Genomic DNA, 23,018 nt, shown 5'->3' with positions numbered 1-23,018 from the left:
GTTATGCAAACTTTGGCAATCCTAATTGGAAAAGAAGTATTCTATGGTTTTGTCTTTTGGTTTCCCAGATGTTCTTGGCCTGCAATTCCCAGGAATGCTGGCCAGCAAAGCTACTGGTGAAGGCTTCTGGGAATTTTAGTCCAAAAACGTCTAGGGCCCCAAGGTTGGGAATCATTATTCTACCTGTTGCAAATCGCAACAGCAGAATAGGTCACAACAGCACTACAGAATTGCCCTATATTGTTCACCTTCTGATAACTTCTACCTTTTTCATTCTATTTCACTTATGCCCTGCCTTTCATCCAACAAAAAATTAAATGATTATTAGCAGCACCAATAAGTATGTCAGCCTGGCTGCTGGAAAGTAATTAAAAACCACAAGTTCCTCTTTTTAAAAAAATTTCAAGCTATGGCTGAGGCTTTCCTGAAATCTCTTACTTGCCAGTCTCCAATTGAGTCCCACCTAGAAAACAAAGTCTGCTGCTTATATACTGCCCCATAGTGCTTAAAACACTCTCTGGGCAGTTTATATATATATATATATATATTTTAATTATAGAGGCTCCACACTAGAGTAGACCTATTCAATGACTTGCTGAATGGTCACTCCCATTGAATCAATGGGCCTACTCCAGTTGGAACTGGCAATGTGATGTGTTTATGGCACTGGTGAGATGTGAGCCGGTCCAAGATTCAGTCAGTCCTCCAACACACAAGCTGTCAAAATGCTACACTACACTTGATCTTAGCCAAAAGGCTTAAAATCCATATGAATTTATTATTTGTACTAGAAAAATTAATACAATGTTCTGATTATTGGCAATCTTGGTAATAACCGTAGTCTTAATCTTTTCTGGAACATCTGTTCAAATCACTTCTCTGAATGGTGCTGAAACAACTAAACAAAAAAAGAAAAAAGAGAGAAGCACATACACCCAGATCTCTAACATAATGAGCTTCCTTTAGGAGTGTGTATTCATTCATTCTTGGACAAAGGATAATGTGAACTGAGGAGCGCCTATTGGGTTCAGTTTTTCTATGTACAGAAATTAATTCAGAAGACAACAAAGAGATGCCCTTTGAGGAGGGGAGGGTCTTCTCTGGTGAAATGGCTGCAATTGTATTTGTGTTGTATGGACATTCTTGGTGGCCACCATTTTGTTTTTCTCCCAGAATGCTCCAGATGTTGGCTTCTCTGCAGCAATCACCATTTCAAGTTCAGAAAGGTGGCTGCCATCTTCTTTCTACAGTGTGATGGAATGAATGATGTGATGTCTACAGGATCCTGAATGCAACCAAATGGTGACCACTGCAAGGGACTCGCACTGCTTATTCACTACCTCTACCGCTGCTAACAGCAGCATCTATCTTGAGACAGGGAAAAATCCCAAGAAAGAAAGAAAGAAAGAAAGAAAGAAAGAAAGAAAGAAAGAAAGAAAGAAAGAAAGAAAGAAAGAAAGAAAGAAAGAAAGAAAGAAAGAAAGAAAGAAAAGGTCTGAGACTAAAACATGAAACAAATAGGACTTAAACACAAGACAAATGGAGTTTCTATAATGAAGTTAATGAACAGAATCCCAACACACAAAAAAAGGAAAACTTACATACCGCTACTTTCCCTGTAAGATTTAATTTGTATCAATTATTGCAATAGCCTAATACTATAATTTCAGTTATCAAAATTCAGTGTGGACTACAGCTGTCAGTATGGTAAAGTTGAAAAGCAACTGATGGAACAACCCAAAGACCACTTCACCACGTAGGCAGATGGAACATGAAATTAATTCTCCCCAAATGATGAGCTTTTGGTCATGCAACAATCCTCATTAGTTGGAGAACCTTATTAAAAACATTGTGCTCCAGCTTGACTGGTTGACTCTAGATTATTGTGCAACATCCCTATCTAGTGACAGACTGAAGCAACTACATCTTTTCTGTGCTTTCTCTCTCAACCAGACATCACACAGGCTTCACAGAAGGAAGCGAGGGAGTGTTTGAAAATAATAGCACCCACAAGTTTAAGGTCTGGTTTGCTATAAGGCTGTTGAGGGAAAAGAAGGACTTTACACAACCTTCAGCATGTACAACAGGTGGAGAGAAGAAAGAAAACCTGTGAATGGGGGAAAAAGAAGCATTAGCAGATGCATTTTATATCTTAATAATGGCTCAATATGAGAGAACCAAAATGTCCCCTTTTATACAGTTTGATTAGTATTGGGAGGAAAGGTGAGATATGATTATTTTAATCATATTTTAAAAAGAACATTTAAAATCAATCAATAACATGATTGTGATAGATAAATGTGTTCCTCTGTCTTGTGCCGTCAAGTCGGAACCAACTTATAGCAACTCTACCAGGGCTTTCAAGGTAAGTGAAATATTTTAGGAGTGGCTCTACAAGTTCCGCCCCCCCCTCCCAGGAATTTCCATGGCCAAGTGGGAATTTGAACCCTGTTTTCCAGAGTCCTAGCCCATCATGCTATCCACTACACCACCTTGGCATAAACGTACAGGTGTGCAAAAGTACTTCCTTTTTTTAACAGCATCAATGCTATACTAATCTTGAGAATACAAGGTTAAGGAGGCAAATATACCTTACCAACGACAACACTGATTTTATTTTAGAGACTGTAATGGTTGTATACTACCTTTGAGATAAGAGGCAACATGTGTTTGAATATCAGTTACCGGGAAACAACTGTGCAAGAGGGCTGTTGCCCTCACGTCAGTCTTATAACGGCCTGATCACATAGGACAACTCCCTGCCATTCTTCCTCTCCCCCACCCTGCCCATTTTCACAAAAACAAAATCTAAAACAGGCTGTTTTTGCTATCTGTTGATTTGTTTCTTCTACCTTTCTAAACTCTGAAAGAAACTTCATGGGGGATATAGCTTGCGTTCTTGTAGCTTCAGAGGGAAGCCTGCTTTGCCTCAGAAAGCACCAGTACTAGTCTGAAGGGACCCAATCCAGGCCAGACTTTGGGCTTGGTTCAAATCCTGTATGCATTCCTAACAATATTTTACAGTCAGCAGGAATGCTTCAATTGATAAATACCAGCAACCTTCATGGAGTGTTGTATTTGCCACAGTCAAGCAAGTCTCTTCCCAAAACTCTGGATGGAGAAGCTCTGTCTGGTACCTTCAGCCCGGGGCTGACCTTTACTCCTTGCTCCCATTCACCAAGCAAAAGTTTAAAAGGGAGCCCTTGCTACCTCCAGTCAGTAGTGAGAGACAGCCGGGTCACTGCCAGGTACTTGAGAAACGGTATGTTTTGTCGGGGAGCAGGGGCTTCAGAGAAGGAAGGAGGGGCTCCATGTGACACTTGTGTGGACTGGATCCACTGATTCTCTTCTGTTTGCTGCACCGTATTTGAGGAGGAGCATATGCTGGAGTGGGTTGTGATGTATTTCCTGTATTCAGACAGAGTAAATGGGAGCAGTGACTTTTTAAGGTGATCAGCAAATTGTGAGTTATTATTCCTAGCCAGCCTGTCCATAAAGGTAAAGGTTCCCCTTGACATTTAGTCAGTCGTGTCCAACTCTAGGGGGCGGTGCTCATCCCTGTTTCCAAGCCATAGAGCCAGCATTTGTCCGAAGACAGTTTCCATTGTCACGTGGCCAGCGCGGCTATACACGGAACACTGTTTACCTTTCCACTGAGGTGGTATTTATTTATCTATTCGCATTTTGCATGCTTTTGAAATGCTAGGTTGGCAGGAGCTGGGACAAAGCGATGGAAGCTCACTCCGTCACGTGGATTCGATCTTACGACTGCTGGTCTTCTGACCCTGCAGCACACAAAGGCTTCTGAGGTTTAGCCCGCAGCACCACCACGTCCCTTGTCCATAAAGTGGGCCAAAGTGGCCACCTTAGGACTTTGAATTGTGCCACTTCCTTCTCTAAAGACCGAAACCTTGATGTCCTGCTTGATTTCTGAACCAGGAAGCGCTCCAAACCTCTGGCTCTGTGGGATCTTTGGAGCCAAGCATACTGCAAGGTGCCCTGGGGGGACTGATGGCCCCCCTCTTCAAAGTACAAAGCAAGGCCTGCCATTCAATCCCTAGATAAAATGTCAGAGTGCCCAGCACAGAAGGAACGATTCTAGTAGATGACAGGGAATGGGATCAATTCTGCCGGGAGGGGAAATGGCTAAAAATAGTCATCTCCTTCCCCCCACACCCCAAACAGAAACAAGCGTTCTGCTCTATCCCTGATGTACTTTAAATCCCACCTCTATTTATAGAGGAACAAGAGGGACAGGACAGGCCTCCCTCATTCTTCTCATGTCACACCCTTATCTCAATTAAAAACAAAACAAAACGGAACAACCCTACTCAAGCCAATCCTCCACAGAAGTCCCAGACATTTGGTGCACACAGTCGCAGCCCTGCTCTCAACTCAGAAGGGGTCCTTCTGCTCCAGTCCCACAGGAAAACAGCGAGTGACCTTGGCGGCAGGGCTGCTTCTCCTCTGAAGATTTAATCCTCCTTTACAAAGAGGAATGAGAAATAAGACAACTAGAACATCTTTCAATCACGCGTCAAGGCTGGCAAATCCCTAATTGCTGTGAGTCAATCAAGAAGCCAAGTACAGTATTTTAAGAAAAGTCATTTTTCCAGGTCCAAAGAGGTAGCGCATAGCCTTCTGAAAACCTTAGAGATGCCTGTGAGTTTTCTGTTTCACTGAGGCAATGTGTGCTTCTTTCTCTACCCTTTGCTGTGCTCTCTCTCTCTCTCTCTCTCAGGAAGCTGAGTGCCAGCAAAGTCCCTCAATCGTGTCCTATCTCTCCTTTTTATTCTTTGCAGGAGTCTATTAATAGCCAGAAACAACTGCTTCCTAAAAATGGAGTTCTTCATGACACAGAAGCCCAGCCGAGCTATGTAAGGTATCCAGGGTTTGGCCTTCCAGCTTCTCCTGTCTGTCTTTTTGCCTTTGTCTTTAAACAAGCCTTGTTAGTCCACAGGGGCTGCTGGCCGGTGACCTCCGTCTGTCTAGATGGATTCATAGGAAAGGTGGTGTGGATTAAACTGGCACCCAGAGAGCACCTCGGCAGCATTTCAACAGGGAGTCCTTTGTCTTCCCCAAGATAAAGGTGAAAAGATCCAGGATGAACACAGCTTGCTGGATCCTGGCTGCCTTTTACGCCCTCACCTGCTGCAAGGCAGAAGAAGGACTGGACTTCCCGACCTACGATGGGAAGGATCGTGTCATTGACCTGAGTGAGAAGAACTACAAGCAGGCCTTGAAGAAACATGACATGCTCGGAGTGCTGCTCCATGAGCCGGTGGCTTCTGACAAAAGCTCCCAGAGGCGCTTCCAAATGACTGAGATGGTGCTGGAGGTAAGAGCATCTGTCGGCTCTATCCGGGCTTGGAGCCCCCAAGGGGAATTAATGGGTCCCAGCTGAGACTGGGGTGGTATTGTGGGTGGGGGGCACCCAGTCCTCAGAATGGCCATCTAAGAAAAGAATCGATGCAGGCTTACATGTCCACTTGTGCTCCGAGACTTAATTCCATGCTAATGGACTTCTTAAATCCATGAATGCTTTAATGAGCAAAGACTTCTCTCTCTGGACACTATGATGGCATTTACTACGTAACTGAAGATTTGACTGGGGAACCGTGGAAAGAGTAATCAGATAGAACATATTTACTAGACCAAGCAACATTCTGTTACTTATGAATGAAAAGGCCACTTGCCAAGACCACAGACCCCATCCCTTGTTCTCTGTTTCCTGAGGAAATATCTAGTAGCCATTTGCCCTTCATGTTGTTTCAAACTGTAAACATCCATTTCCTCTTTTTTTAACTTTTTATTTTAACTAAACATAAAATACATAAACCAAAATACAAATTGACTGTATTTCCCACCACCATAGTTGGGACCTCTTGCAGTAATCCTCTTCTTCCATTGTCTTTATTTTTCTTCTTCCTTTATTGTCCTCTTCTCCAGAACTGCATTGATTCCTGATTCGGAACTTTTCCTTTTGTTAGCACATATTCAATAAATCTGCCCCATATATCATAAAAATTTTTAATTTTTATCTCTTCTTTCTTAACCTTTAAGTAACAAGTTAGTAAAGGTAAAGGTTCCCCTTGACATTTTTTGTCCAGTCGTGTTCGACTCTAGGGGGCGGTGCTCATCCCCGTTTCCAAGCCATAGAGCCAGCGTTTGTCCGAAGACAATCTTCTGTGGTCACGTGGCCAGTGCGACTTAGACACGGAACGCTGTTACCTTCCCACCGAGGTGGTCTCTATTTATCTACTTGCATTTGCATGCTTTCGAACCGCTAGGTTGGCGGGAGCTGGGACAAGCGACGGGCGCTCACTCCGTTGCGTGGATTCGATCTTACGACTGCTTGGTCTTCTGACCCTGCAGCACAGGCTTCTGCGGTTTAGCCCGCAGCGCCACCACGTCCCTAACTTATCATTTATAGCAATGTTCCATATTTCATTATACCATTCATCCATTCGAAATTCAGACTTTGATTTCCAATTCCTAGCTGTTATTAATCTGGCTGCTATTAATAAATATCCACTTCTAAGCCAAGTGTTTAATATTCCTGTGATGAGGTGGGAGTCCAATAATAACGAGATTGTTTCTGGCAAAATGAAATATTGTAGATGCTGGAGGAATCTTAGAGGCAAGTCAATCGTGTAAAGGATCAGGTCCAGTGGAAGGAGAAAGGCTTTTGACATCTTCATTCCTGATTTGGGGTGGGGGTCGGGGGAATGCCCAGAAAATAATAACCTGGGGTCAAAGAGAGACAACTGCTGCGTACATGACAACAGCAACACACAGGGAAAAACACCTGGGGCAGATTCCCCAGCTTCTTAAGGAAGAACACTGGAGCACTCCACACTGTTTGGTTCCCAATATCTCTGTGTCCCACCTGTTAAAAAATAACATACTGAACAGGAGTGAAGCTGCTTTGGTTGATGTCATAAGTACTTTTTCTAGCTGCATTTGAAAATAACCTTTAAAGTGCATTTTATAGTGTTTTCAGAATAATTTTCAGAGGTATTCGTGAAGGTTTTCACAGCCGGGATCTAATGGTTGTTGTGGGTTTTTCGGGGTCTTTGGACGTGTTCTGAAGGTTGTTCTTCCTAATATTTCGCCAGTCTCTGTGGCCGGCATCTTCAGAGGACAGCACTCTGAAGATGCTGGCCACAGAGACTGGCGAAACGTTAGGAAGAACAACCTTCAGAACACGGCCAAAGAGCCCGAAAAACCCACAACAACCAATTTTGAGAGGGCTTTTCAAATTTTATGCTGTATTTTCATCAATCCTAAACTGTGTTTAATTAAAGTAAAATTAAGTTATAGGAAAGTAACAAGAATTGCAACAAGAAAGAGAAGAAGTTACTTTTTCAACATTTTAACCAGTGACAATGGGTTCCTTTTCAAACACTACAATGAGTGCTGAAAAAGTTCCTTTTCAAGTTCTGCCCAGCGGTGACATGCAACTTGGCTTCCACCTGCTTATGTGTCATGCAAATCTTTGAGGATACATACATGTTCAGTGATTTATTCTGATGTCTTGGAACATATGTGAATCAGGTGTTTTAGAAGAGTAAATAGATGCTAATCAGACCTCCACCACTTGACAGGTGGCACTGCCATGGAGAAAAAGTAGTTAGTGAGTGAGTGAGTGAGTGAGTGAGTTAGTTAGTTAGTTAGTTAGTTTGTTAGTTTGTTAGTTAGTGAGTTAGTGAGTTAGTGAGTTAGTGAGTGAGTGAGTGAGTGAGTGAGTTAGTTAGTTAGTTAGTTAGTTAGTTAGTTAGTTAGTTAGTTAGTTAGTTAGTTACACTTTTCCAGCACGCCACCTGGCCTGGGGTCACACTGAGTGGTCTAATAACTGAATCAGGCAATTCATGCCAAAGCCTGGGTTTTCCAGAAGTTCTGGTCACACCGTTCATGTCCGCCCTGCTTTGCACTGGTGGCATGGCAGACCCTGCCATGGCTTCCTCCCACTGTAAAAGAGAAGTGAACTTGTGTGAAAGCAGCCGTAGGGTCATCGTTTCATCTTTTGAGGCTAGTGACCTCTACCATTTCATAGCTGAAATCGGGGCACCCTCGTCCGCTCCCTCCCTCTTCTCACCGCCAAGGAGGACTGTCCGAGGCCTTTTGCACCACCTTTACCCTGTGCTAAATAGTTCTGTGAGTTGGAGCACAATGGGTGGGAGTCTCTGTCTTCTGATCTCTGGGCTGCGGTCTCCATTTGGATTAATGACGGAACCAAGGTATGCAAAACCTCAGACTATTTCAGCGTCTTCATCGTCCACGCGAAAAACGTGCTGATCTTCTGTAGTCATGATTTTTGTTTTCTTAACGGTCAACTGCAGTCTCGTTTGACACTTCTTTCTTTCACTAAAGGAACTTCAAGTCATTGCTGCTTTCGGCCAGTAACGGTATCATCTGCATATCATAAATGATTGATGTTTCTGCCACGAGTTTTCACTCCATCTGACACTAGTCTACTTTCATGTGATATGTTCTGCGTACAGATTGAACAGATAAGGGAATAAAAGGCACCCTTGTCTGGCACCTTTGCCTAGAGGAAACCATTCTGTCTCTCCATCTTCTGTCCTAAGGGTAGCTTCTTGTCCACAATATAATTTACACAGTGGGACAATCAAATGCTGAGGCCAGAAACAATCCTGTTTCTCATGATCCACACGGTCAAAAGCTCTGCTGTAGTCTGTAAAGGATAAACTGATTTTCTTCCAGCACTCTTTGGTGTGCTTCAGTAGCCAGCAGATATTTGCAATATAATCTCATGGGCCTCTTCCTTTTTGAAATTCAGCTTGAACGTTAATGATACCCATGGATTTTTAACCTGACTCTGGTTTTTACTTGTGCAAATTTTTAAAAATACCAAATATAGGATTCCATTGGGGGGGGGAGAGCATCCTCTCTCCTCCCCCTCCCTTCTTTTGTGTTGAGCCTTTCCATCTCTTATTTGATCTTCCTCTTTTCTTAGTGCCTTCAACCTTTCCCAGAATTAGTAATGCAGTTGAGGCTTTTATAGTGCCCTGCCTTGTTCACAGAATTTAAAAAGAAGTCTGCATGCATTTGCAACTTTCTGATGGGTAGTTTGGGGAACCCTCTGGTACAGGAACCTATAAGAGACAGGGACCAGAAACACAGACTGCCCTTGATGAACGAGGAATGACTCTTGTTCCTTGTTATGAATTTTGCTCTCAGATACCTAAGGGACTGAAGAGGCACACCGAGCATTGGTAGAAGAGGTGGAAAACTTTTTCTGATTGTTAATAGCAAGCCAAGATACTTTCTGTAAGGAGACAAGAGGCTAGAGAAGCCAACCCATCCACTCAGATTCTATGGCTTTCCTTTCGTCACTGTGGTGACTGCCAAATTTCTCCAGGAGAATTCCTGTCTTCTCTGGTTACCAGGATGAAGCTCATGCTATTAAAAATTGGCTCCCAGGGCAGGCATTTGAGATACCCAGCGGTGGACGGTCTATATGCCAATCTGCTCCTGGGGTACTTCACAAAAGGCTTTGTATCATCTGGTTGGATCATATTTCTGTCTGCACTAGCTGCTCCTAATTTTAGTGACCTTAAGCTCTGGGGTATTTTTCCATCCTGGTGAAGCTAGAGGAAGATAATGCTGGATTCTGGAACGCCTCCTAAGAGCTCATTCTTAGCCTGTGTTATATATTAAAGGAACCTGAACTGAGGAGGCATAGCTAGTACACAAGTTCAGTCTAGAGTTGCACTTGTCTGCAAATGTATTTCAGAGTCACTCCTGTAAAACTCAGTGGATGGATCATAACACTTAGTAAGCAGATGTAAGATCATGTTGCAGATCTCACCCATATATACAGATTGGTATTGCAATGTTGTATCAGAGACATAGGGCAGTATCCTATTGCTAGTCCTGGTTAAAGTAGACTCACTGGTTAAAATCCTGGTGAACTAGAGTAGACACACTGAATCAGTGGGGATTTGCTGACTCAACACCTCCATAGGTTTAAATGATTAACAGGGGTCTAATTGTGACCGGCTATGCTAAAGGGTGACTTACGGCTCCAGTGTGACTTTCCATGCTAAACAAAATGATTTCAGCCACTGGATCAATTCCTGCATAAGTCTGTTGTTGTTATGTGTGATCAAGTCACCTTATGAATGACTGAGCTCCAAAATGTCGTATCACTAGGCAGCCTTCTCAGCGCTTACAAACTCAACCCTGTGGCTTCCTTTATGGCGTCAATCCATCTCATATTTGGCCTTCCTCTTTTCCTTCTGCCTTCAGCGTTTCCGAGCATTTATTAATTATTAATGCTATGAATGAATCTATAGTTGTGTTAATCACACTATGTGAATGAGTTTACTCTCTTTGGATGCCCACAGAATTTTATGGAGGGCCAGGCTGATTTTCTGTGAATGTTAAGGCATCTCTGTGAGTCAGTGCTTTAGCAAATGTTCTTCCTGTCGTCTCGATTGTAGATCTGGGGAACTGGAGGTCTCTACAAGAACATGTTCAGCACCAGTCGATCTGAAATATACTATCCAAGACAGTATAGCAGATATCAAACCAATAAAGTGTGTAATGCTCACATATATATAGCCACTAGTGATGGCATGGAATGAACCACGAATCAAAAAAACAAGCCCAACAAACTAAGCTGTTTCATGTTTTATTTCACGACCCAGTTTGAGGACCCCGTTTTGCCAAAGCAAAACAAAACAGTGAACATTTTTCTCTTTGGTGTTTTGCTCTGCTTTGGCAAAAAGGGGATGCCCGCCCACCCACCCCCTTCCCACAGCCCCCGTCCCCTCTGCCCGCCTGCTCCTGCTGCCTTTCACAGCTGTCTCTGCCACCTCAGGTGCCATCTTCAGAGGGAGCGGCCGTCTCCGGGAAGCCGGGCTGCTGCTTCTCAGCAGGTGCCCTCTGCCCAGGGGTGGAGGTGGCAGGAGCCAGGTAGCCCCCACTCCACCCCCGGCATGGACCAGAAAATTGAACTAAGAACCAGTGTGTTTTTCTAGAGGTTCACGGTGGTTCACAGTTGATAGTTCATGGTTAGCCACGAACCATCACGAACCACTGTTTTTTCAGTTTCTGCCCATCTCTAATACCGACTGGGCCCTGGCTTGAATGCAGCAGGAGCCAAGCATTTGCTCCTCCTCTTTCTCCCCATCCCTGCCGCTGCAGCCCCTGAACCTACCTGAAAGACATCTCCTCAGGCCTCTGGAGCAGGAGAACAGCTTTCCTTCGACACTCTTGTGATGAAGGTAAAGGTAAAGGTTCCCCTTGACAATTTTTGTCCATTCGTGTTCAACTCCTGGGGGTGGTGCTCATCCCCGTTTCCAAGCAATAGAGCCAGTGTTTGTCCGAAGACAATCTTCCGTGGTCACATGGCCAGTGCGACTTAGACACGGAATGCTGTTACCTTCCCACCGAGGTGGTCCCTATTTATCTACTCACATTTGCATGCTTTTGAACCGCTAGGTTGGTGGGAGATCATGAAAAACTAGGGATCTTTCTAAAAGAAATGGGTGTGCCTCAATATTTTACACATAATCAAATATTGATTATGAATACATAATCTATTCAGAACAAGAAGTAACTGCTAAAGTAGACTAGGGAGAAACAGGCAAAGGTGTTGGACAAGCATTTATCTTGTCTCCTTTTCTGTTTGATCTGTATGAATATCTACGGAAAGCTCGATTAGATTCAGATGAAGGAGTGACCATTTGTGAAAGGAATATCAATAATTTAGGATATGCAGATGACATCATAATACTAGCAGGAAGTAGCAATGATTGGGAAAGACTCTTGAAGAAGATGACAGAAAAAAGTGCAAAAACAGGACAAAAATTATTAAGAAGGTAAAAAATATGACTTTGGAAAAACTACACAACTTTAATGTTGACAATGCAGGAATTGAAATAGTGGAAGATTTTGTATACCTTGGTTTGATAATCAATCCAAATGCAGACTGCAGCCAAGAAATCAGATTAAGAATGAAGAAGAATGGCAAGGAGAGAAATCAATTCATTTGAAATGTGGTGCTGGAGGAAAACATTATGATATCATGGACCACCAGAAAGCCAAACAAGTGAGTCGTAGCTCAAATAAAGGCAGAATTACCTGTAGAAGCAAAAGTGACAAAGCAAATGCTTGTCCTATTTTGGGTACATCACAGGAAGACATGACTCACTGAGGGGAAAAAAACAGTCAGAAAAGTGGAAGACCAAATATGAGACGGATTAACTTAATCAAAGGAAGCTGTGATTTGAGTTTATAACAGCTGAGCAGGGCTGTTAATGACATGACATTTTGAGGACCACTGATCTATGTCCTGAGTACACTGCTATAATGCAGTGAGTCCTGGACCCTTTGTGCACAGCAGGAGAGAAAGCTGAATATGTTCCATATGTGTTGTCTCCGATGCATTTTTGGAATCACCTGGCAGGACAAAGTTCCAAATAGAGTAGTCCTAGAACAAGCTGGAATTTTAGTATGTATACATTACTGAAACAGTGACGTGTACATTGGCTTGGGCATGTTGTGAGAATGACTGACAGTCAGATTCCAAAAGATCTCCTGTATGGAGAATTACTGCAGGGAAAGCGCCCCAGAGGGAGAACAAAGTTGCGATACAAGGATATCTGCAAGCGGGATCTGAAGGCCTTAAGAATGGACCTCAACAGATGGGAAACCTTGACATCTGAGCATTCAGCCTGGAGGCAGGCGATACAGCATGGCCATTCCCAATTTGAAGAGGCACTTGTTTAGCAGGCCAAGGCGAAGGGGCAGTCCCGAAACCAGCAAAATCAGGGAGCTTGACAGGGGACATATTGTATTTGTCTTCAATGTGGAAGGGATTGTCACTCTCGAATTGGCCTTCTCAGCCACACTAGCTGCTGTTCCAAGACCTCTATTCAGAGCACGTTTCCATAGTCTCTCGAGACTGAAGGATGCCTACTACAATGATTCATAGAGTCACCATAAATTGGAGGCAACCTGATGGCATGTAAAAACAGAAAAAAAACAACTTGTTTTTCTGGCTTTACAGTACAGCTTCGAAATGAGCAGTATACTTCCCTCACATTTCCCTCAGGTCAGTTTGGCTTCTGATGAAAGTAGGCAATATGAATTAAATAAATTACCTATAGAATTAAATAAATTAAATAAAATAAATTCCCAGCATTTCATGCCACAGGTTGTATTGGGGCATGGAAAATTTAATTATTTTTGAGTCACAGATGAGAATATTAAGAATTCTGAATGAAGTACAGTAGTAGTTTTTTTCCTAGAGGAGGCAGAAATTTGATAAACCAATAGTAGTTTTTACCTAAATGAGGCAGACATTTGATCAACCAAGCTGAAAATTGAAGTACATTGAATTTCCAGCATTTAGATCCCTGTTCTACTTTTGGCAATGGCAATTTGTCAGCTGTCATCAAACAAATAATGGATGCTAAATATCAGCTGCTTGACACGCGCTGCAGTCTTCTAAGCAGAGAATGTTGAGGTTTATAATAGCAGAAACTGTATGTGTGTGACTCACCTTATCTAAATTCCCAATTCCACAGTGGGATAATGCATTTATTAGACCAACCAAAAATGCACAAAAAAAGTTGGCATATGTTCAAAATCATCTGAGAAGGTTTAACAAGAGTAAATTGGGAGGGGAAACATGCAGCCTTGATTTTAAGACTGTAGAATTTATGGGATGTCTTGAGGTATAATGAAGGAGACAGGTGGTGCAGACAATCAAATGGAGGTCCAGGGTCCTAGCTAAGCTCCTTAGTCAATGGAAAACAGAGAGCAACGAAACATAATATAAATGAGGGCTGGAACTAATTTTAGATGCTGGATTAGGTAAAGGAGGTCAATAGTAGCCAAGTTGAGTAGCTTCATCTGTTCTGTTCAAGGGAATGCATCCTTTGGGAATAAAGTATCAGCATCTAGCTAATACAGTCGTCTTCTTCTAGTGGAAAATAGACTCTGTGCCTCAGGATCTTTTTCACATGCATGAGGCGGAGTTCTTCCCATTCTAAAAGCAGTTGCTCCCAAGATGCTTGCACGGCCGTTCCTACATTCTCTTTCATACATTTTCTGAACACAATTACCAGAGACTTTAAACTGGAGAATATAAAGGTGATCAGTTCTCTCTCAGGTAGCTTCCATTTATACATGCCACCCGGTTGTGTAAAGCTGTACCTTCCTGAAACGACACCGTTCTCCTTTGAAAGAGGTCTCACACCAAGCTTAGCTCTTTTCTTCTTACTCCAAATGTTTCAGCTGCTGCCAGTTAGGACCACGGATAGATTCAGATGCTCAAGAGAGAGTGGAGTTTATAGCATTTGTTACTGCCTTCAATCTGCTAGAGCTTTTTTGGCACCCTCAGGTTCAGGCTATTTATAGCAAACATGTAGAACATGCTGCATTGCTGCACCGGGAGCGATGCTCTTGTATGACATTTCAGTAATCCCAAAGAGAGGGATGTGCTGGAGGGGGAGAAAGTAGGGCCCTATACTGTATAGCTATAGTCCTCATTATCAGAGAGGCCAGTTTTCCTAATGAAATTATGTATAGGGTGAGTGTGAAGAGTGATGGGGCAGGGAGGATGCTGTGGGTGGGAGGCACCTCCCATCCCATTCTCTCGGCCATCTCTGGTGTAAGGCACACACCACTAGGCAGTGAAGGAAGCTCTGGATCTTCCACGCTTTCCTTTTCTCAGGTGTGCAACTCAACACAATAAAATTCATTGAAATGTCTAGTGCTAAGTCCAACTGTAGTGTAACATAGACATGCCCGTCCCTTATAACACAAATATGTGTAGGTGAGATTTGGTAAGCCTGAAACATTAGAGAATTGTATCACCCTTATCCTAACTCAGAACAGGAGATTCTTGAATTCAGGAGTTGTAGGCATGTTAGCCCGTGCAACAAGAAACACAACACAAAACAAAAAAGGCATTGTGGCATCTTAAAGACTATCTGCTGTATTTTAATACTATATGTTTTCATGGACCAGTGTCCAAAGAAACAACATATGGCGATGTACAAAATGGCAGACTTTACCTTTGAGTCTTGTTCTGAAAAAAATGGGTTTGGTAATGGAGAAGAAAAATAAGAGTGAATAACAACATAATTATTATATTTGTTAATTAAAAAAAAAAAACCTTGGCTGATCCATTGATACAGGTGTCCAGTATCTGTATATATGCATTACCACACGTTGTTCCTTTATTGCTTCCTTTAATCATGCTGCTGTTAATAGAGCCAAGCTTCAAAAGAACTCCATACCAAACAGAGGGCTTAAAATCATTACTAGGTGTGAAATGCAAACAAACACCACTGTTGCTTTATCTTAGAGCCTTGCTTGACTAGTCTCTGTATTCTAACTCATATGTCTGAAGACATGGGCAACGTTCCATGAAAGCTGACATTGAAATACAGCCATTAGTCTTTATGGTGCCATGGCATCTTTTGGTGTTGTTGTGGAGTTTCTTGTTGAATTCGGGAGGTATCCCCTCTGTTTGAAAACCAAGTGCTGCTAAAATGACAATGCGCCAACATTTACTCAGAGATTATGTTCCCGCTTTCTATATCTTGTGCCCACTGTAGACAGACTGTGGCAGCAAGGATGCCATGTCCTATTTTGCAAATTTTTCTCTGACATTTTAAGAGTACTTTGGGCATCTCTCTCCATGGCCACACTTCTGCATCCATTCCCTGGATTCCTTCATCTTTGTGAGTAGCACTGAAAGGAGAACTCTGCTACGTGAGTCTTCTCCCATTAGTGTGATCCAGTGCTTGAAAGCGATGTAGCAATTCCTTCTGTGTCCAAGTTGCCTTCTTGAAAGAGATGTAGTTCTTCCTACTGTTTCCAAGTTGCCTTCTTGCCCTCTTGGCTTGAAAAAATAGAGCAGCATCTCCCACAGATCACCCTTGCTTGAGAGTGCATCAATGCAAACGGAAGCAGCAGTGCTTCTGCTAATATTTCTTGTCACTCAAGGACAACTACTGTATCGATGATAATAATAAAAGAGAATAAGTTTCTGGATCTCTCAAGGTGCTTCTTGGTGGTGCTTTTACATTGCAGTCACCCTGCCCCTGCTAATCTATAGAGAAGCTGATATTTGGAATCGTAAGCAAAATGTGATTCTCGGTGAAAAGAAGGTTTCATTAGAGTGAAATGCATAACTGGCAGAAAACATAAGACTGAATATGAATCCAGTGGTTACATGATTAGAGGAGAAGTGTGTGGAAAGAAGTGAAGTCAAACCTGGGAGTACAATAATTAAACTAGACATTATTGGCCATTAACCTGTTTTTCTTCCAGTGACATGATTTCCTACAGGTGCATGCCTCAGCAGACTTCCAATTTAAACCTATGTTTGCCTTCCAGTGACCAGAATGTTAAAGCCAAAATAAATGCAAGATAAATAGACGAGGAAAGACATCTGCAGTGACAAACAGATGTCTTTCACGACTTGAAAAAGTACCTCTTCTAAACATGCGATGGCCATGCTGTCTAGTTCCCCTCTCCCAGTCTATTGCTAAGGAAGCAACAGGGCAGATAATACAGAGGGGGACATAACCAGAGAATTCTGACTCTCTGTCTCTACCTCTGTGGGTCTTTAGAAGTCAACACTTGAACACTTTCCACTTCTTCACTGACTTTACTGTGGTGGAAGGCATGGCCCCACTTATAGTCATCCTCCAGTGGTCCCTGTCCCATCTTTTACCACCACTTCTCCCATATTTTTTTCAAACCATAAGAAATCGTGAATACATAAAGACAAAATAGCCGCGCAAGACCTTTGGACTGGTCGTGCTGAGAAGAAGTGAGCAATATAGAATGAGAAATTTTTTTAATATATGGGGGTTTGGGGGAAGCAAATAGACAGGTCACGTCTGCTTAGAGCATTTTCTCTGCAGCTGTCCTCCAAAATGGCTCTGGTTTGCATAAACACAATAGCAAATAAGCTGATCTTTGATCTGAGGTTCACAAATGAAATATGCGAAACAAAAAGGAACAGGGAAGCAATAGGAGAACAAGCAAAATCAGGCAACCCTTTTTTGGACAGAAGGAGCTAGCTCAGACCTGGGCAAAGTGCGGCCCAAGGGCCACATACGGCCTGCGATCCACTCCTGTCCGGCCCAAAAAGGTAAAGGTAAAGGTTCCCCTTGACAATTTTTTTTTTCCAGTCGTGTTCGACTCTAGGGGGCGGTGCTCATCCCCGTTTCCAAGCCATAGAGCCAGCGTTTTTGTCCAAAGACAATCTTCCGTGGTCACATGGCCAGTGCGACTTAGACACGGAATGCTGTTACCTTCCCACCGAGGTGGTCCCTATTTATCTACTTGCATTTGCATGCTTTCGAACCGCTAGGTTGGCGGGAGCTGGGACAAGTGACGGGAGCTCACTGCGTCGTGTGGATTCGATCTTACGACTGCTTGGTCTTCTGACCCTGCAGCACAGGCTTCTGCAGTTTAGCCCGCAGCGCCACCACGTCCCTTGCCTGTCCGGCCTACCGGACATCAATTTATAGCTTTTTGTCTAAGTTGATCAGTTGCTTATTTAACATACCGCAAAAAGCCTCTTTAGTATTTGTGAAGATTAACAAGTTTAAAATAAAAACAACCATAACATCACTGTTTCATTTTATTTTTAAGTAAAGTTGGTTCGGCCCCTGAACACAGTTCAGATTTTTCATGTGCCCCCCCCATAGAAATTAATTGCCCACCCTTAAGATAGCTGGTCCATGGAGCAAGGGCCCTGCTTCCCATCTTTGCTGATGCTGCAACCTAAGTGAATGGTGGATTAGCCTGAACCCAGAGAGAAAGGAAGAGCATGATGGAGCTGGCCTCCAAACAAAGCTGACATGGGTGGCCATGGTCCTCCCCCCCCCCATCTGTCAGCCATGACAAATTGGTCAGGTTGTAACTGTTAGAGATCATTGTGTGTTCTGACCAATTATCTTCAATGAGCTAAATTAAGTACAGAATCAAAAACATGGAGTTAACTTGTAATAACTTTAAAAGGTTTATTAACTACAGATGTTAGTGTTTCAGTAGCAAAGGTCAAAATATAGCATTCGAGTGAAAAAGAATGAAGGCATTTGTTTTACATATTCCATGTAAGTTTCTTTAGTTATGAAGATGGTTTCTAAACTGGGTGAACCACCCCCTAAAGCTGGCTGGCATGGATGCAAGTCTGGATTGAGAAGGAGCCATCAGATAGCATGAACTCAGACAATCTCCATCTTGGAAAAGGCCCTTCTTCAAGGAAGAAGGCACACAAGAGATGGGAAGGGCAGGAAATAACCAATGCATAATAGCGCCCCGATAGCAGGCTAGAACTGAGTGATCGGCAGAATTACCCACTGCATACTGGGTCATAAATGATCTGCATACTCCAACAATAACAACAACTCTGGGTGTCTGTGAATTTCGTTGTAAGTGTATATACTTACAATGACAATAAATTATTATTATTATTATTATTATTATTATTATTATTATTATTATTATTATTATTATTATTATTATTATTATTATTATTAACTCTGCAGTGGAAGGGGGTAAGAACATCTCCCTTTATTGCCCAGGACTCTCATGTGGTACTTCTGCCACAGCCAATGCTTTCCATAGGTTACTGGAATTGCCATATTATTCCATCTAGAGTCATGCCCCGCTTAACGATTACCCCGTATAACGACAAATCCGCTTCATGACGATCTTTTTGTGATCGCAATTACGATCGCAAAACAATGTTTTAAATGGGGTTTTTTTTGCTTTGCAAAGATCGGTTGCCTGCTTCAGGAACCAATTCTTTGCATTGCGACGATCAAAATAGCCCCTATGGAGGATCTTCGCTGGACGGTGAGTTTTCAGCCCATTGGAACACATTGAATGGTTTTCAGTGCATTTCAATGGGCTTTTTAATTTCGCTTTACGGCGTTTTCGCTCTACAGTGATTTCGCTGGAATGAATTAACGTCATTAAGCGAGGCACCGCTGTATTAGGACTGGACTGACATCCCTATCTGGATTTTCCTTCAGCTTGCTGCACAAGTCCTCGAAGATAAAGGCATTGGCTTTGGATTGGTGGATTCCAAGAAAGATGCAAAGCTGGCAAAAAAATTAGGTAAGTGCAATCTGTTTATAATCTGGAAGGTATTGACTGTCTACATTCCAGAGGGAGATTCTGCAATCACATTTCCAGCGATCAAACAGAAATTACTATTTGCAGAGCAACAGCCAATGTCATGCTGTGTTTTCGGCATATACTATCAATATCCATGCTTCAATAGCCACTGCTTTGCTCAAACAGCCATGCCCATCTGGCCTCAGGGGTGTCTACTGCACAATTATATTATGTGGCAAATTCAAACTTTCAAACACAACAAGCTCAATCCTATCAATGTCAACAAAAATAGCACTGGCAATAACACCGGCAGAGAACTGAACCTCCATGAACATAAACCTGCTGTAATTCTATGTTATTTTAAAGTTACTACTTTGTGGTGGAGAATAGAGTAGCAGTTCTGCTGTTATCAGCAGCAAAGAGTCAACAGGCACACAATCATTTATTTATCTGAAGTATTTGCTTATCCCTTTTTTGCCTACCAGGTTCCTCAAACAATCTGCAACAGAAATATGGTCTTTGAAGAGCTGTACAATTCCATTTTTGTTGCAATATGAAGAGCACAAATTCTCTCAGTGGCTAAAGGGAGAAACAGAAAAGACAGGCAGCTTTGCATTTAAAAGTAGACCTGACTTAAAATAGTAAAGGACATGTGATTGTCCTTGAACATTGCTTTGCCAGTTGCAGATTATCTCCCTTTTGTTTGGTCACCCCAGAGGAAACAGTCAGTTCCACTTAAAAGGGGAAAAAATCCCCACAGCCATGTGATTCTTGTATGAAATGTAAAAGTGGGGGGGGGGAGTAATACCTTCATCGGGCCAGTAAAATATTCAGTCCAAATTGCTTGAGGTGACAATTCAAAGACAATTCATTCTACATTTCTTGAGGTGAAATGTGATGCTTCAAGATGTCTGGAATCTCTATCTTAGGACATTCCTTTAGCGCAGATCCTGATACTGCAAACATTTAGTCAGGCTAATTTTTAAACTCTTCTCTTTCTTCCCCACCTTTTGCCAAGCTCTTCAGTACTCAGCCTGAAAACAGATCCAACACCTTTACACCTGTGATCGAATTCTCACTCCATGCCAGTGGACGTTTCATCTGTTGTATATTCCCGCAGGAAGACAGCATGCAGAGCTGGTTTAAGAACTATTTTGTGCTGTATTCTCCTAGAAATTTGTGAGACTTATAGTCTATGATATTGCCATAGATAGCGAGGTGGGCCTGCATCACAGAGCATTCACATGTTCTCTGTCTCTCTGCCCTCCACCTAGGTTTAGATGAAGAAGGAAGCCTCTACATCTTTAAAGAGGATCACATCATTGAGTATGATGGGCAAATGGCAGCGGACGTCTTAGTTGAGTTTCTCCTTGATGTAAGTGCAGTAGAAATAATCATATTACAGTTAGTATCCTTTGTAGCAGTGGTCCCCAACCTTGGGCCTCCAGATGTTCTTAGACTTCAACTCCCAGAAATGTGATATGATGGTTCACCTGCCCTTATTAAAATAAAACTCTTATTAGTGATCTTTGGAGGACTAATTCTGATTAGAACAGTGGGGCTGTGATCTTCTCTCTCTCTCTCTCTCTCTCTCTCTCTCTCTCTCTCTCTCTCTCTCTCTCTCTCTCTGCTTTTGCTTGTTTGGGGGTTTCTCAGAAGAACTGAATACCAAATATAGGTCATAAGTCATTGCACATGTGAAATGCAACCATAAACCATTGCAATGGCAAAAGTGTTGGGTTCTTTCCTGTGCAGAAACATGGGAGACAAGGCCTCCTCTCCTTCAGAAGTACAGGTGGCAAAGGAGTTCTGTGGGTGACGCCAAGCAGTTCATCATAAACGTGACCATCTTGATTGGACTATAACTCCCATGGCTACTAACTATGTCAGCTGTGGTGTTCTGGGACTTGTCTAAAAAATATAACTGTTTCAATCTTTGGCAATAGTTATTCTGTTGTGTACTGTTAATAAGTTGTTATTCTCCTTGTTCACGGCAGCTGATGGAGGACCCAGTGGAGATCATCAACAGCAAACTCGAGCTACAGGCCTTTGACCACCTGGAAGAAGAAATCAAACTCATTGGCTACTTCAAAGGAGAAGATTCAGAATGTGTGTTTGGTTACTCGATTCCTGGGTCTTGATCAACTGGAAGGGACCGGGAGATACTGTATACATTTGTAACTCAAGCTTTGTAGCTGGCCACCATAATTCTAGTCTGGATGTTCACACAATTGCTAATTGTGTAAACAATGTTACATTTATGTTGGCCTCGAATAAATAGACATAGGATTATTCTGTCAGTGAAGATCTTTTGCCAGGGAACAAAACCAGATATTGTTTAAGAAAACAGTGTCAGGCATGGTCTCCAAAACATTTCCCCCCCCCCCGCCCCCGTACTCTGGGAGTATTATTCAGATCTTGTATTTCTAGTTTGTAAATGTCCACTAGATTGGTTGAAATTATTTATGTGTTTGTTAAATATTTATTTTATCCAAGCTAGATATTCAACAGGCAATGTGAGGAAAAATTCTCTACTCCAAATAGTGTATATCAGAATAATATTGGCTAAATTATACTTCACTGAACATCTGTTATTAAAAGTGGGAATTCCTTAATTGGAGAGAGTTTGCCCAGGCACAGAGATCTGAAGGAACTGTGTCCCTGGAAGGAAAATCATCTTCTGTCTTCAAAGTTAGCTTCTCCTTTAAGAGTTTCATGACCTTTGTTTATCATAGCATGAGCATGTAGCAAATTTGCTTGCTTTTGTTGTGTGATCAGTCATTGGAAGGTAAACAATAGCTGGGTTTGCAACAAGTCTGAACACTCAGACACAGAGATTTGAAGGAACTGTGTTCCTGGAAGGAAAGTCAGCTTGTAACTACAAAGCTGGTTTCAATAGGATTTTCAGGAAGGTTCTCTGTCCTTTTAGAAGGATGATGCTTCAGTTTAATTTCACACTTGAAGAAGAGCTTGGTTGTAATTTCTCACTTACATTTGGTGTCATTCAGTGCATCTTAATGCTTGTGAGAGTCACTCCCAACTCCCTCAAAGCTTCATGTGTCGGCCTGACTGGGCAGTAAACAAGTATATTATGATGGCAGGATTGAGCAAAGCTGCTTGATACAGCAGGTAGAAGAACAGGAATATGCTTGTTTCCAGATCAGCTTCTGGGTTGCTATTGTTTACTGGTATGAAGGAAGGAGAAATAAATAAGAATTGATTCACATTATCACCAGCCATTGCAATTGATAGAAAATATACCAAAGAACTGGCAATATAAAATTCCAAAAAAATTAAATAAATAAACTAAAATTGCCTGAGATGACCATTCAAATGGACCTTTATCTTAATAGCAGCCACTAAAATTTTTGCAGTTGATTTTCTCACTAAATTATCTTTGCAAAGAGAAAAGATGCACAGAAGCCCCAAAACAGGGGAGATAATTACATTGGACGATTCTCTATATAAAATAAAACAGAATTGTGACAGATGAGCCAGTGTTCTGCTACTACAATTTCCGTATGGGCAAAAGTCCAAACCATTATTGAATAATACCAGAGAGAGTGCTTTCTTGTTAGTTAGTTAGTTAGTTAGTTAGTTAGTTAGTTAGTTAGTTAGTTAGTTAGTTAGTTAGTTAGTTAGTTCGTTCGTTCATTCATTCATTCATTCATTCATTCATTCATTCATTCATTCATTCATTCATTCATTCATTTTCTATTCTGCCCCATTATTTTGTACTGTATGAGGCCAGAACACTGGAAGGACTTGAGGAAAGCAGTCCTACTAGGGGCATAGGAAACAAAATATTCTGTTGGTGTGATATCAAAAAATGCCACTTTAATCCCTTGCTTTATGGAAACTAAGATTTATTATCTATTGTGAGGAGAAGC

General features: G+C 42.1%; 1 protein-coding gene across 2 annotated transcripts in view; it reads left to right on the top strand.

The window, feature by feature from the left end:
* Positions 1 to 4,322: 4,322 nt before the first annotated feature.
* The window catches only part of LOC110091118 (calsequestrin-2), a 38,051-nt gene continuing 19,355 nt past the window's right edge, over positions 4,323 to 23,018 (top strand). Inside the window, exons 1-5 of one of the 2 annotated variants that reach the window (XM_020815100.3) lie at positions 4,323 to 4,563; positions 4,803 to 5,338; positions 19,044 to 19,128; positions 20,403 to 20,503; positions 21,126 to 21,237. In XM_020815100.3, the coding sequence (XP_020670759.3) occupies positions 5,105 to 5,338; positions 19,044 to 19,128; positions 20,403 to 20,503; positions 21,126 to 21,237 (532 nt within the window). In that variant the 5' untranslated portion in view covers positions 4,323 to 4,563; positions 4,803 to 5,104. Of the gene's footprint in view, positions 4,663 to 4,802; positions 5,339 to 19,043; positions 19,129 to 20,402; positions 20,504 to 21,125; positions 21,238 to 23,018 lie in introns of both variants that reach the window. The other variant, XM_078386722.1, reaches the window with a different exon arrangement.

This window comes from Pogona vitticeps, chromosome 2 (assembly GCF_051106095.1).
Source record: "Pogona vitticeps strain Pit_001003342236 chromosome 2, PviZW2.1, whole genome shotgun sequence".
NCBI lineage: Eukaryota > Metazoa > Chordata > Lepidosauria > Squamata > Agamidae > Pogona > Pogona vitticeps.
The sequence above is the reverse complement of the archived record's forward strand: the minus strand, read 5'-3'. Positions and strand labels throughout refer to the sequence as shown.